The sequence below is a fragment of the Leptonychotes weddellii genome, chromosome 5, assembly GCF_054177405.1.
Source record: "Leptonychotes weddellii isolate Sample4059 chromosome 5, ASM5417740v2, whole genome shotgun sequence".
Classification (NCBI taxonomy): domain Eukaryota; kingdom Metazoa; phylum Chordata; class Mammalia; order Carnivora; family Phocidae; genus Leptonychotes; species Leptonychotes weddellii.
This window is the reverse complement of record NC_138373.1, coordinates 117654047-117668129: the sequence shown is the minus strand read 5'-3', so window position 1 is coordinate 117668129 and position 14083 is coordinate 117654047. Positions and strand designations below refer to the sequence as shown.

Sequence of the window (14083 nt, the reverse complement as noted above, 5' to 3'; positions counted from 1 at the left end):
AAGGATGTCATGGACAGCGTGCTCAAGGCCTTTTTCATAGTGAAACTTGTTAATACTGAATTGGAAAAAAAGGATCATACTCATCCAACACCCTTCCATAGGAGACTAGGGCTCTCTCAGTGACTCGTATTCTAAAATTAAGAAAACAGCAGGATGTGAACTAAAAGTTGGGAGATTATCATCCCGCTTATGTCTCTTTCTTAGAACTCTGAGTAAGTACTGTCCTTGAGTTGCCTTTATTCAAATAGAAGCATGTTTGAAGACTAAGAGAAAGAAAGCAAAAAGAAATCAGATTGTCAGTCGTTCCTTCACTAAAAACGTACATCTCATCTAAACAGAGGTTTGATTCTACCTGGTAAAGACCTGGGTAAGTGTGATATTCATGGAGACCTGTGACTGATATTTGGAATTTGAGTTTATGAACAGATGCACAGCAGTACGGTCTCCTCCATAAACTTCTGAGAAAGGCACAGGAAGCTCAGCGGCGGCAGTGATGTGCGCTGGGGGGTATCTCCAGGTCTGTCCAAGCGAACTGACCTACTGCAGCAACATTCTTGTTTTAACACTGACAACATCAAGGCAAGAACAAAGAAAATAAAAACAAAATACTTGAACTGATTTTGAACATTTTTTTCTGGCCTAAAAGAAGAAAGGAACAAAAACAGCAGCTGGAAAGTGTCCTTCACATCATGTACATTCTACTGCGCAGAGAAAAACCCGTCAAACATAACATAACATGGACACGGGAATAAAGGAGCACAAAGCTCTCAGAGCTAGGACAGATCTGGTTCAGAATCACTTCCCTCTCTTAAGAAATAATCTGGTGACTAATAGAGAGGCAAAGGCAAGTGTTGGAGGATACGTTTTTCCAATCTTTGAGATCCCTTGATGAAGAGTCACAGCAATGACTGAAGACTGAGTTAACAGTGTACTTTTCATTTTTCAAGCAGAAGTCAAAAGGTAGTCTTTAACGATGGAAAGTGGGGATCATATTGTGAGGTCAAGACTTGTGCAGGGGTCCTTATCTCTAAGTACAAGTTTAATCTAGCAGAATCAAATGAAACCCACGAGACCCTTTTTTAAAACCCTGGTGTTCTAAGCATAAAAAAGGAAATAGAAAAAAAAAACACGGACCACTCTATTTTAATATTTTTAAGTAGCATAAATCATAATGGTTTGTATACTACACTGTACAATTATATACTGTTACTTTCCAAAGAAAATTGACTTCTTATAGGGTTTTCTGAAATGGTTACTCGATAAGGTTAAGAGCTTGACCCTTTAGCCATCGCTACGACACATGGCATACAATCTGTGAGGTTCCGAGTCTTCCAGTTGTGCCTGTTTCTGCTGCCATTGAGGCAGGAGCCTCTCGGAGACCTCGCATAGCCCCTTCCATCTCCTGTGCCAGGACATGGGCTCTGCAGGGAGATGTGTGCCGTTGGGTGCAGCTTCTGTGCTTTGCTTTCCACGAGCCTTCTCCCCTTTAAGAGAACTTGCGCTTCTTCATGGCTTCTGCTTTGACTGCCAGGCTCTTGGCACAGATGGTCAGGACCACAATGAGAACGCCCACCACAAATGTCACCAGGGGCCAGAGGAAGCAATGCAGGAGGACAATCTCATCATGCGTGCGATGCAGGAGCACATCGTCTGGTCTGCAAGACAGTGGAGAACAGGAAAGAAAGAAAGAGGGGTCAACTGCCTTGGCATGGCATAACTGCAACCTGGAGCCCAACTTGCTTTCTAGCCCAAAGGGGATAATCATCACTGAAAGTGAAGACCTCGCTCTGGCTATAAATACTGTATTTTGAGGTTCAAATCATGACAAAAAGTCATGAATCAAGCAATGGGTGCAAATTCGCATGTTATTTATAAGATAATTTACATGTTGCAAAATGTCAAAAGTGTAGCAATCTTTTACATTATTATTTTCCTCCATTCTAAGTTGTTGAACATATTCCATTTTCTCACTCACTCTTTAATGTCTGCTGGTCAAGTGGCATGAATCAGTTACTCGTGGGCTGATATTCTCAAACCCAAACCAGACCTTAGTATTTAGGTGGAACCCAAATGAGCTTAATTCACTAAAGTAGTCAATTTAAGTCACTGTTTGAATTTAATCAAAAAGATCTATGGTGTAGCCTTCAGGTCAATTCAGCTCCATTATGTGAAAATTTTTATTAATGAACAGACAAATGAATGATTAGATTTAATGCATTTTTTTCTATGCTTCTGGGGGGAGGATTAGCCCTCATTTTATTTATTTTTTTTTTTATTTTAAAGATTTTATTTATTTATTTGAGAGAGAGAGAATGAGAGAGAGCAAGCACATGAGAGGGGGGAGGGTCAGAGGGAGAAGCAGACCCCCTGCTGAGCAAGGAGCCCGATATGGGACTCGATCCCGGGACTCCAGGATCATGACCTGAGCCGAAGGCAGTCGCTTAACCAACTGAGCCACCCAGGCGCCCTAGCCCTCATTTTAAACCACTGACCACTTTCTTGATAAATTTTGCAAAGTCTTAGCAATATATTTCTATCTTATCAATGCAGAGCTCTATTTTCAATTCCAGCACTGGTCTCATTCTCAAGAAGTGAAGATGAGATGCGTTCCCCAAGCCATGATCTCTCATCTTGGGCCATTAGAGAGAGAGCCTGGGAATTCAGCCTTCATACAAGAGGTTTACATTTTGCAAGATATTTCCATTTCATCCCCAGGAAGGTTTGTTCTATTATACTAGAGTGGCAGTGCTTCCTCCAGGCAAGGAAGAAGATGATGTAGAATAATTAGTCCAATTGCCCTCGAGAACATCAGAAGCTTTAGAATACAAGGGCAGTGCATTTAACAAAGAAATGCATTCCCGAGCAGGTCTCACTATTCATCACTGTCATGATGCAAGACTTATTCTTCCAGAAGACTGACAAAGAACGTTGGGTATTTCTCTTCTACCTATAATGCAGCCATCAAGCGAACTAACAAAAACAGTTTTGCAGATTAGCTTTGAAATGACAAAATCCTTGCCTTTGTGTGTGCATCATTTCAGATTTTGCACATATTTTATTGATATTTTATTTCATATTATTTCAATTAAAATTTGTAAAATGAATGCAGAGCTATTGCAACAATTAAGCAAAAAGCATTCCAGCTTGCAGAAATTAATCTTTTTTCTGAATTCCTGTAGCAACACATTGTCTTCAAGACTTGTGCTATCATTCGTGATATATATTAATGCGGTATCATTTTCTCCTGTAAGGTCCTTGACTTTGTCACTGCCTATTATTCTGTACATAGATGATGCTAAATAACCACTTGCTCTTGACGATGGGAAACGGTCTCTATTGCAGCATGTTATCCACGCAAAATTTCAAGAAACTTCAAGCCTTGATTTTAAGAAAGTAGAGCCTCTGGGTGTTACATGCAAACAATGAATCATGGAACACTACATCAAAAACTAATGATGTAATGTATGGTGACTAACATAACATAATAAAATAAAATTAAAAAAAGAAAGAAAGTACAGGCCTAGGTCCAAATATAGTCAGGGCACAATACAGCTGAAGTCATATTTTACAGTCTTTGAAATCCCAACCTCCAGCACTGCCACAGTTCTTTCTCCAGCTAGGAGAACTCACAACCGTCAGCCTCTACCCAAGTGTGCAAAGGAAAGTAAAAGCTTTCTTGGTTTCAGATCTCACATTTAGGTCTTTAATCCATTTTGAGTTTATTTTTGTGTATGGTGTAAGAAACTGGTCCAGTTTCATTCTTTTGCATGTAGTGTCCAGGTTTCCCAGCACCATTTAGTGAAGAGACTTTTTCTCATTGGATATTCTTGCCTCCTTTGTCATAGATTAATTGACCATATAATCATGGGCTTATTTCTGGGCTCTCTATTCTCTTCCATTGACCTGTGTGTCTATTTTTGTGCCAGTACCATACTGTTTTGATTGGTATAGCTTTGTAGTATAGTACATCTTGAAATCTGGAATTGTGACACTTTCAGCTTTATTCTGGATTTCTCAAGATTGCTTTGACTACATCAAAATAAAAAGCTTTTGTAAAGTGAAGGAAGCCATCAACAAATCAAAAAAGCAAAATACTGAATGGGAGAAGATATTTTCAAATGGCATATCCAATAGGGGATTAATATCCAAAACATATAAAGAACTTATACAACTCAACACCTAAATAAATAAATAAATAAATAAATAAATAAATAAATAACCTATTTTAAAAATGGGCAGAAGATCCAAACAGACATTTTTCTAAAAAAGAAATATACATGGCCAACAGACACATGAACAGATGCTCAATGTTACTAATCAACAGGGAAATGCAATCAAAACCACAGTGAGATATCACCTTACGCCTGTCAGAATAGCTAAAATCAAAGACAAGGAATAACAAGCATTGGCAACGATGTGGAGAAAAAGGAACCCTTGTTCACTGTTGGTAGGAATGTAAATTGGTACAGCCATTGCGGAAAATAGTATGGAGGTTACTCAAAAAATTAAAAATAGAAATATCATATGATCCAATATGTGTATTTACCCAATGAAAAAGAAAACACTAATTCAAAAAGATATATACACCTCTATGTTTACTGCAGCATTATTTATAATAGCCAAGATATGGAGGAAACCTAAGTGTCCATCAATAGACAAATGGATAAGGAAGATATGGTAGAGATATATACTATTATACAGCCATAAAAAATATGAGATCTTACCACTTGCAACAACGTGGATGGGTTTTATGCTAAGTGAGATAAGTGAGACAAAGACAAATACTATATGATTTCACTTACATGTGGAATCTATAAAACAAAACAAAAGCGTAAACAAAAAGCAAAATCAGGCCTATAAACACAGAAAACAAACTGATGCTTGCCAGAGGGGAAGGGTGGGGGAGGATGAGCAAAATGGGGAAAGGGGAGTAGGAGGAACAGGCTTCCAGTTAGGGAATGAATAGGGCACGGGAATGAACGGCACAGCACAGGGAATATGGTCAATGGTATTGTAATAGCGCTCTGGGGACAGACGGGAGCCACACTTGTGGGGAGCAGAGCATCATGTATAGAGTGTTGAATCACTATGCTGTACACCTGAAACTAATTTAACAGCGTGTGTCAGCTATATTCAAATAAAAAATTTTAAAAAACGGTAGTATTACTGATTTTTTTTTTTAAAGTTGTCTTGGGATGGCCTTCCTCCCTCCCTTCCTTCCAACCCTCCCCTCTTCTCCCCTTCTTTCTTAAGGGTGAGGGTGCACAATAATGTGAATGTACTTAATACCACAGAACTGGACACTTACAAATGGTTAAAATGGTAAAAAAAAAAAAGGGGGGGGGACAACTTCTATTTTTAACACTATTTTAATTAATTTGCATGTAATTTCCATAAATGTTTTGCAGTTAATTTTCTAGTAAAATGCTTCAGTGAGTATCCTCTTTTGTGTTCCTTCTCTAGTGTTGATATTGAATCCTTTACCACAGTATCATACAATTGAGTCAGGAAAATAGCCATGGATGAGGGCGGTTGGAACCAGTACACATATTCTCTGAAACATTTAATTAAAAAAGGAAAGAAGAAGTGAAAAGGACTGAAAATGCTGGACCCAGGTATTTGTTTTATTTAGAAACTTCTTGGCATTCCACCTGCTTTAAGAGCCCTTGAGGCAAAATTTTATTTTAATATTTCAAATGACAAAACATGATTCACTTGAGATAGCTATGTTGAATTTGCAATAGCTTCAAAAGCATTTTTTGAGGCAGAAATATTATATAAAAATGTTCACATTTCTTTCAAAATAATTAATGTCCGTTTCCAATTCATACAGTTCTAAGATGCCCCACTGTATCCTTCAACGGGAAGGAAGGGTAGCAGAATATGCCCCTTTGGATAAGGATTATTTTGAGCTGAAGGCAACTGAGAAGAAGCAGATATAAGAAAGCTCTTTGGGGCGCCTGGGCGGCTCAGTCAGTTAAGCGGCTGACTCTTGCTTTGGGCTCAGGTCATGATCTCAGGGTCCTAAAATAGAGCCCTGCATTGGGCTCCATGCTCAGCGGGAGTCTGCTTGTCACCCTCTCTCTGCCCCTCCCCCCACTGGCACTCTCTCTCTCTCAAATAAATAAATTTTTTAAAAAAGGAAGAAAAGCTCTCTGCCCTCCTATTTGCCTGAAAGTGGGACATAAATTTTTTAAGGTGTCCCTCTTCCTCTCTCTTTCAGGAAGGACAAAAGTTAATCATTGGAGACAATTCTGGACCTTTATCAGTCCAGAAATGGCATGAGATAAACTATATAACAAACTTTCCTAACTAGCCCTTACCTTCAGTTATTTCCCACCATATGTTTACCTTCCTACAATTTACTGCCCTAGAAACTCAAAGTCCTTTTCCTTTGTCTTGTCATTTCTCTAGAAATGTATTGCTTTTCCTTAAAGGTGCTTTGTAAGCTCAGTTCTAACCACCTCTCTGAGTTTCGCATCACTGAGAGCTTCCACATGGACACAAGATGCACTTGCTAATAAACGTCTCTGTTTTTCTCCTGTTAATCTGTCTTGTCAGGCTAATTTACAGAGCCCCAGCCCATGAATTAGCCCAGCCTAGGAAGGTTTTTCCTCCCCTATAGGATTTCTCTGCACAGGAATGCTTCAGTTCATTGTTCAGTTAATAGGATTTACTGAGATTATCTCTAAATTGATCCTTGTGACACAAAGTCTGGTTCATTCAAATTGGGACTTTAGTGTCTTAATTTAAAGCACTCCCCTACCTCAGTTTCCTCCAATTTGATCAGGCAGCTCTGTGTTTAGAATTCACTTTTCCATAATTCTATAATGGTAGGACTAAAGGGGAACTTCAAAAAAAAAAAAAATCACTATTTTCAGCATGCTTGGATGGCTCAGTTGGTTAAGCATCTGACTCTTGATTTCAGCTCAGGTCTTGATCTCAGGGACATGAGATCAAGCCCTGTGTTGGGCTCCACACTGAGCATGAAGGCTGCTGAAGATTCTCTCTCCCTCTCCCTTTGCCCCTCCCCCGCCCCCACTCTCTAAAAAAAATTACTATTTTCAGTATTTGGCAAACTGGATAAATGGCCTGATGAGATCTGAATATGATGTAGTGTAATCAGGATGGTGATGAGGATGTAGGCAATATACAAAAAAGAGGGTGATTACTCTGTATCTGAGGACTTCAAAAAAGTAAGCAAGGGATTTATTTTGGGATATGTAGAAACACTAATGGAAAGCACTTTTAAATCCTGAGAGGGGGTGGGTACAAGAGTCATAGAACAAGAGAAAGTGCTACGAGTACCCTTAGAAATACTTTCCTAAGGGTTGGCCCTACCCTGAGTCAAGCCTTGAAAGTATATTATAGGTATATTATTAAATAGTTAGCATTTATTAAGTCCTTACTACCCTCCAGGTGCTCTGGTAGGGCATTTAATCTCACTTGATCCTTAAAATAACCCTATGATGGAAAGATTTTTAATTGCCATTTTACAATCAAAGAAATACGAGTTTACTCAAGATTACACAACATAAAATAGTAACACAGTGTCTCGAAACCCTATTTATACGACTTTTAAACCTGTACTATTTGCCCCCTCGGCCAGCTTTTCTCAAATCTGAACCACCTCTGGTGTTTGCTGAAATGCAACCTCCTGAATTTCAAGTCCTGGTTGATTGCATCAGAATATGAGGTTGTGGGATCCAGACATCTGCATTTTTGAGAAGCTCCTGGGTGATTCCAATACATAATCAAGTTCAGGAAGCACTGTGTAAAGCTCTAATAGTTAAAAAAAAATTAGAGTGAAACATAAAAAGCTACTTAGCTGGCTATTTCTGAAACTGTCTAATTAAGTCTTATGTCCAGGTTATTTTCTTGGCCTCCACATACTTTTGGGCAGCAGGTGCAATGCATGAAGGTGTCCTGGGATAAGACAGGAGGAGAGAAGGAGACCTAGTTGTACCAGATAAAAAAAGATAAAGATTTGGTGTATATCATCCTAAATATAAAAAATACATTCCCTTTGACTTTGTCTCACCAAATGAGATTTCTTCCATCTCTCAATACCTGTTCTGTTGGCTGACAGGGAGAGAAAATGGTGACCTCTTTTTTTAAAGGGCTGGAAAATTTTTTAAACTTACCTCAAAGTTCATGTAAAAATCTGAACTGCATAATAAATTACTGGTATCCCGTGATGGTAACTGTACCAATGAAGAGAAAAGATGACCTACTTCCAAGTACTTTCTCCATGAGATCCTATAGAAAGTAGAAATCTTTTTTTTTTTAAGATTATTTATTTTAGAGAGAGAGCACACACGCAAGAGTGTGTGCATGAGTGGGGGGAGGGGCAAAGGGGGAGGAAGAGAAGCAGACTCCCCACTGAGCATGGAGCCCCACGCAGGGCTGGATCTCACAACCCTGAGACCATGACCTGAGCCAAAATCAAGAGTCAGCCACTTAACCGGCTGAGCCACCCATGCGCCCCAAAAGTAGAAATCTTTTTAGATTTATTATCACAAGAACTTTTTGCTTATCTGAGCAGAGAACTTTCCTTTTCATATACGCTGCTAGAAAGTTCAAATTTTGGCTTGCCATAACAAGATTATGCAACTTTTTTGTTCCAGCCAGACCCCTCATGCTTTGTCTTATTTTCTGCATGTTTTTAATTTATCTTGCTAAATTCTATTAATCTTTAGAGCACTCCTTAAACCCTTCTTAGAGTAGGTACATATCAATTACCTACTTTTACATATCAGGTATTCAATAAACCTTGGAAAACTTTTTTAGCTGTCAGCTTTATCCATATCTTTATGAGAAAGAATATACTACATCATTACAGGACTTTGCACATGTGTATTTTGTGTAAATCTTAAAGTCTACAAATGCTTCATCATATCTCAATCATAACACAGTTCTGCAGGCATAACGTCAGTCCAACATGCCAGGCCTTTGGTAGAGTAGCATAGTCAAATGACATTTAAAAATGTACTGATTTCATCCTCCAAATCTTTTGAATAGGTCCTTTCTATTCCTGCTCTAAACCTTTTTTATTATTTATAACATGACCTACTTTTAAGAAGAATCTTAAATAGATAACAATAAAAACAAAAGACTTAAGTAAAATAAAACTCTTAAACTGACAGTAAAGAGTAAATACAGTGTAATTAGGATGAGAAAAAAAAAAATATAAGTCCAAACTAAGAAGAGCTCCTGCCTTAAGCATAAGTGGAACTTACCTCTGAGCGTCCCAGTGCCCAAGGGAAAAAGGACAGATATGAGTTCTACAGCTGCCATTATATAAAAAAGAGAAGCATGCCAATTCATCAGAACAAACTTTTTGCTAGGGCTATACTTAATAGATGAGATGGTGTGTACTTTTACATAAAGTAATTTGCGTAACACATTTGAAAGGCTAAGAGCAGCTTTACAAAGCTGGCTAATGAAATCATGTGAGGAGTTTTTATAATACTAATTCCAAAGTCTCAGATCTACTGAATCAGACTGAGGTGGTTTTTTTTTTTTAAGATTTTTAAGATATATATTCTCAAATATATATATATTTGAGAGAGAGAGAAAAAACAAGTGGGGGTGGGTGAGGGGGGAGGAGCAGAGGTAAAGGGACAAACTGACTTCCCACTGAGCGAGGAGCCCGACCTGGAGCTGGACTCCAGGACCCTGAGATCATGACCTGCGCCAAAATCAAAAGTCGGCTGCTTAACCAACTAAGCCACCGAGGTGCCCCCAGACTGAGGTTTTAAACAGCTTTCCAGGTGATGCCAATAATTACTCACATCTGGGAATTACTGACCTTAATGCTTCTTAAAATATCAAGTGTATCAGCTTGGATTTTAACAGTAAGTGAAGAGCCAATCGTTCAAGACTGAAATCACTGACAAGCATTCTATGTTACTCATTGAAAGGAGAGTCTATGGTCAGGTTAGATCCCTGACACAGAAGTGACAAAATGATATTTTATAATGAAAACCAAAAACCTGACATGTATTCATTCCCAGATAATTTTGTCTACTTGGAGCCAGGTTTCAGACAGCCTGTGAAGGTTTTCTCTGAAGTATCAAATGTATCAACAGATATTTAATTGAAGTACCACACGTAAGATGAGACTATGACATAGAAGGTTTTCAGGCAGGAACTGCTGACCACTGACTTCTAAACTAGGAAAACTTTGATGTGGGTATCATTAAATGTTTTAATTTTTAGCAAGACTGTGCTACGCGCTTTCTAGAAGGGGACTGAATTATGACTTGATCTATTGATTGATGATTTTTTAAAAGATTTCAAAAGATTTTTTTTTTCTACCAAAAGACATTGAAGATTAGCTATTAAAAACACTGAATTTGGTTTTGGCATAAAGCTGTCCTTATTGAGAGTAATCAGCCAATGTGTTTAGTTGCTGTTTGAAGCACTTTTAAAACCCTGGCAAGAGAAAAGTATGCTTGTCTTCTTGTATGACCAAAGGAAGGCACTCGAACAGCTAATCTGAAAGCTGTATCCAGTTATGCTATAAATTACAGTGGGAATACAGAGATCAGAACATAGAGATCCTTTGCAGTATTCTTTGTGATGACTTGTTCTATCATGAGACCATTTTTGCCCACTCAATTTCAGCAATGATATTGTGATAAGGGCTTTTAAAAGCTTGCGAAGTATTCTATCAACACCATAACTTTGCCTCAAGATGGTTCCCAACTATGGGTGAAAGGCTGCTTACAGATCTATAAATGTTATACCCTTACATTTTCTTAACTATTTTCTCCAATTAGGTGAACTTAGAGTCGTAATATTTAATTGTATAAGAGTTGTTCCTCAAGCTTGCCTATTCTTCCTGGAGGAAATTAAATCAAGGCTCAGACCTGCAGTTTCTAGAGAGAAAAATTTGCATTTGGCTTTGGCTTTGACAGCAAATTGGCAGGTGTGTTATTTTGGAGCAATTAAGGGTTGAATTAATTATAAATATGAAGTCCACCTGATGGTAAGTCCTAAGTAGCCTTGCAAGTGTAGGGCAGTGATTCAGAACATGACCTTGAGTTAGACAAACCTGGGTTTAAATGTGGGATTTACAACTTGCTAACTGCATGATTTTAGGAAAAATACTTCATCCAAAAAGAAAAAAAAAAAAGAATAATACTTAATCCCTTCAGCTCTTAATTTTTTCATCTATAAAGTGGTGATAAAAATATCTACCTGACAGGGCGTCCCTGAGGAGTCAATGAGATAATGTATGTGGAGGGTTTAGGCAGACGACTGCTTAATAGTGAGTATTTAATAATTCAGTAAGGGGTGGTAATAATGATTATCATTACAAATTTGGGGCTCACAACTCAGAAGATGATTTTAAAATGTTGGCAGTGACGTATCATTTGTAAATAGCTTCTACCACCTAAGCCTGTCTGGCTGAAGTCACAAGAAATCCCTTTGATCAAATTATAATTTCTTTTCGTACAGATGTCTTCATTCCCCCTCAGCTGCCTGTACCCTCTGTAGTCAGCCTTCCAGTCCTATAAGGGTAGGCTTAAAGGTGGCAACGTTATGAAACAGAATAGGTTTAATAAGCAAATGATTCCTTTCAATTCTAATATGTGCATCAAGAAAAAAATTCAGTAATAATCAATCTCTTGATTAGCAATACAAATAGAAGTTACCCCCTAAATCTATCCCCCAAGCCATCATTTAACAACATTAAATTACTCTGGTGGTTGGGGTTGGCAAATGTTTTCTGGCTGGTTAAGATGTTTGTCTTTAACAGGTGCAGCCCAGACAAGGAATTGTCTCAATCCAGGTATTGTAAAGCAGAGGCTCCGGGAAACCACTGTGTCCCTGAGCTCCCAGAGAAACAACTTCCTTTAGTTTTATTTTTTTTTTTTTAAAGATTTTATTTATTTATTTGAGACAGAGAGAATGAGATACAGAGAGCATGAGAGGGGGGAGGGTCAGAGGGAGAAGCAGACTCCCTGCCGAGCAGGGAGCCCGATGCGGGACTCGATCCCAGGACTCCAGGATCGTGACCTGAGCTGAAGGCAGTCGCTTAACCAACTGAGCCACCCAGGCGCCCCACTTCCTTTAGTTTTAGTTACACTGTGCGGTAATTATGTTTTATGAATGTCTTTTTCCCAACCTGACTCTAAGAACCCTGAGGTCAGGAATGTATTAGGGATAATCCCTGCCTGAGAGGGTATCTCCTGAGTTCTCAGAAAGAAAGAGGGGTCATTGTCAAGACCTGCAAACCAAGAAAATGCTTATGACTTTTTGTCTTAAAAGAAAAAAAAAAGGGACTGCCTGGGTGGCTCAGTCGGTTAAGCGTCTGCCTTCGGCTCAGGTCATGATCCCAGGGTCCTGGGATCGAGCCCCACATTGAGCTCCTTGCTCAGTAGGGAGCCTGCTTCTATCACCCCATGCTTGTGCACCTGCTTGCTCCCTCCATCCCTCTCTCCACCCCCTCACAAATAAAAAATTAAAAAAAAAAAAAGCAAACCAATGAATCCATCTTATTCTGAAGGAGCTTGGTAGAAAAAGGTCTTATTAATTATAAATCCTCTGTTTTTCTCCCATTGGAAAAAAAAAATGGGAAGAAAATTTTTAAGCTATATAGATATTCTTTGAGATTAGATCTAAGAAACAGCATTAAATTTATATTAAATCCCTTTCCTCCTCTACCAGCCTCCGCAGCCTGCGTCAGTGACAGAGAATGCTGGAGAGCATGACTTTTGGTTGGCTGATTTCATCAGAGAAGTGAAGGATTTTGTAAACTAGATGACAGTTTTGGTCCAGCAATTCCTATGAGCTTTTCTTAAGAAAAGTTATTACTGTTCTTCAGGGTGGTCTGGTCTGCAGTGTCTCTGAGTTACCAGGTAGGTTATATTTTTCACATAGGGCTACAAGTTTTTTCCGGCCAAACTGCATCTTTTCATAGGAATTTAGCTATTTGTTTTTATTTTTGCCTACGGGTCTTGTGAAGTTTTTTTTGACTCCCCGCTCAGTGGGAGCAATTATCTTTCCGTGACTGTACTCTCCTTCTTTTTGGATGATTATTTACTAGTATCTATTAAAATTTTAGATGTGTATGACTTTTGACTCAGCAATTATACTTTGCTCTACTCGAAAATTTCACCTCTACCTCTTGTTTTCATTTTTCAGTTATCCTGCCAATAGATGTGGATGGACTACTATGGGAGCTGTTGTGAATATGTTTACTTGAACATGATCTTCACATGATAAATAACAGAAATCTGTGGTCCCCATGTCTTTGAGTATAAGCCCATATTGTGGTCCGACATTTTACGTGAAGGTTCTCTTTATAATAGGAGTTTTCCAAGAAACCTTCACCAGCTAAACAACTGCCATTATCTCAAGGAGAGAGAGAAGAGCCACCTAAAGAACAGAGCAAGGCTGGACTGGGAGTTCTTCAAGGAGATGAGGTTTTAAAGGGCATATAAAAGAGACGGGAGGGAGGGTGCAGAGCCAAGGATGAAGAAACAACAGTGACATGAACCCACAAGCACACAGCCAGGAAGGCAAAATCAGAACAAGGAGGCCGGGGAGAAATGCTGCAGACAACGGAAAGGGTGATGAAAGCTGTGTTTAAAGAAAGAATCAGAACAAAAACACAGGCTCCACTCTGAGGACAAATGACACGAGTTTTAACAGAGAGAACCTAGAACTAATCAAATCTCATTTTTCTCCTCTACTCCATGGAGCAAAAATACTACTATATATGATTATTTAAAATATTATTAATTAATTTTATTTTAATAATACATTTATTATTTAATAATTAAATTTAGTATTATTAAAATAAATTCTGACCCAAACCAGGACAGCTGAAACCCAGGACAGCAAGGAGACAGTAAGAGGTGACACTTCTGGGGCTCCTGCCATTAAGCGTCAGACTCTTGATTTCGGCTCAGGTCAGGATGTTGGGATCCTGAGATGGAGCCCCACGTTGGACTCTGTCCTCAGCAGGGAGTCTGCTTGAGATTCTCTTTCTCCCTCCCCCTTTGCCCCTCCTCCCACTCACTCATGTGTGCTCTCTCTTTCTCTCTAAAAATTAATAAGTAAATCTTTA

At 38.8% G+C, this 14083-nt stretch overlaps 1 protein-coding gene across 1 annotated transcript in view; it reads right to left on the bottom strand.

Moving 5' to 3' along the window:
• Window positions 1–609: 609 nt before the first annotated feature.
• Window positions 610–14083, bottom strand: part of KCNMB4 (potassium calcium-activated channel subfamily M regulatory beta subunit 4) — a 62191-nt gene continuing 48717 nt past the window's right edge. The window contains exon 3 of the mRNA XM_006732341.2: window positions 610–1655. Within this exon, the coding sequence (XP_006732404.1) occupies window positions 1487–1655 (169 nt within the window). The 3' untranslated portion in view covers window positions 610–1486. The remainder of the gene's footprint in view (window positions 1656–14083) is intronic.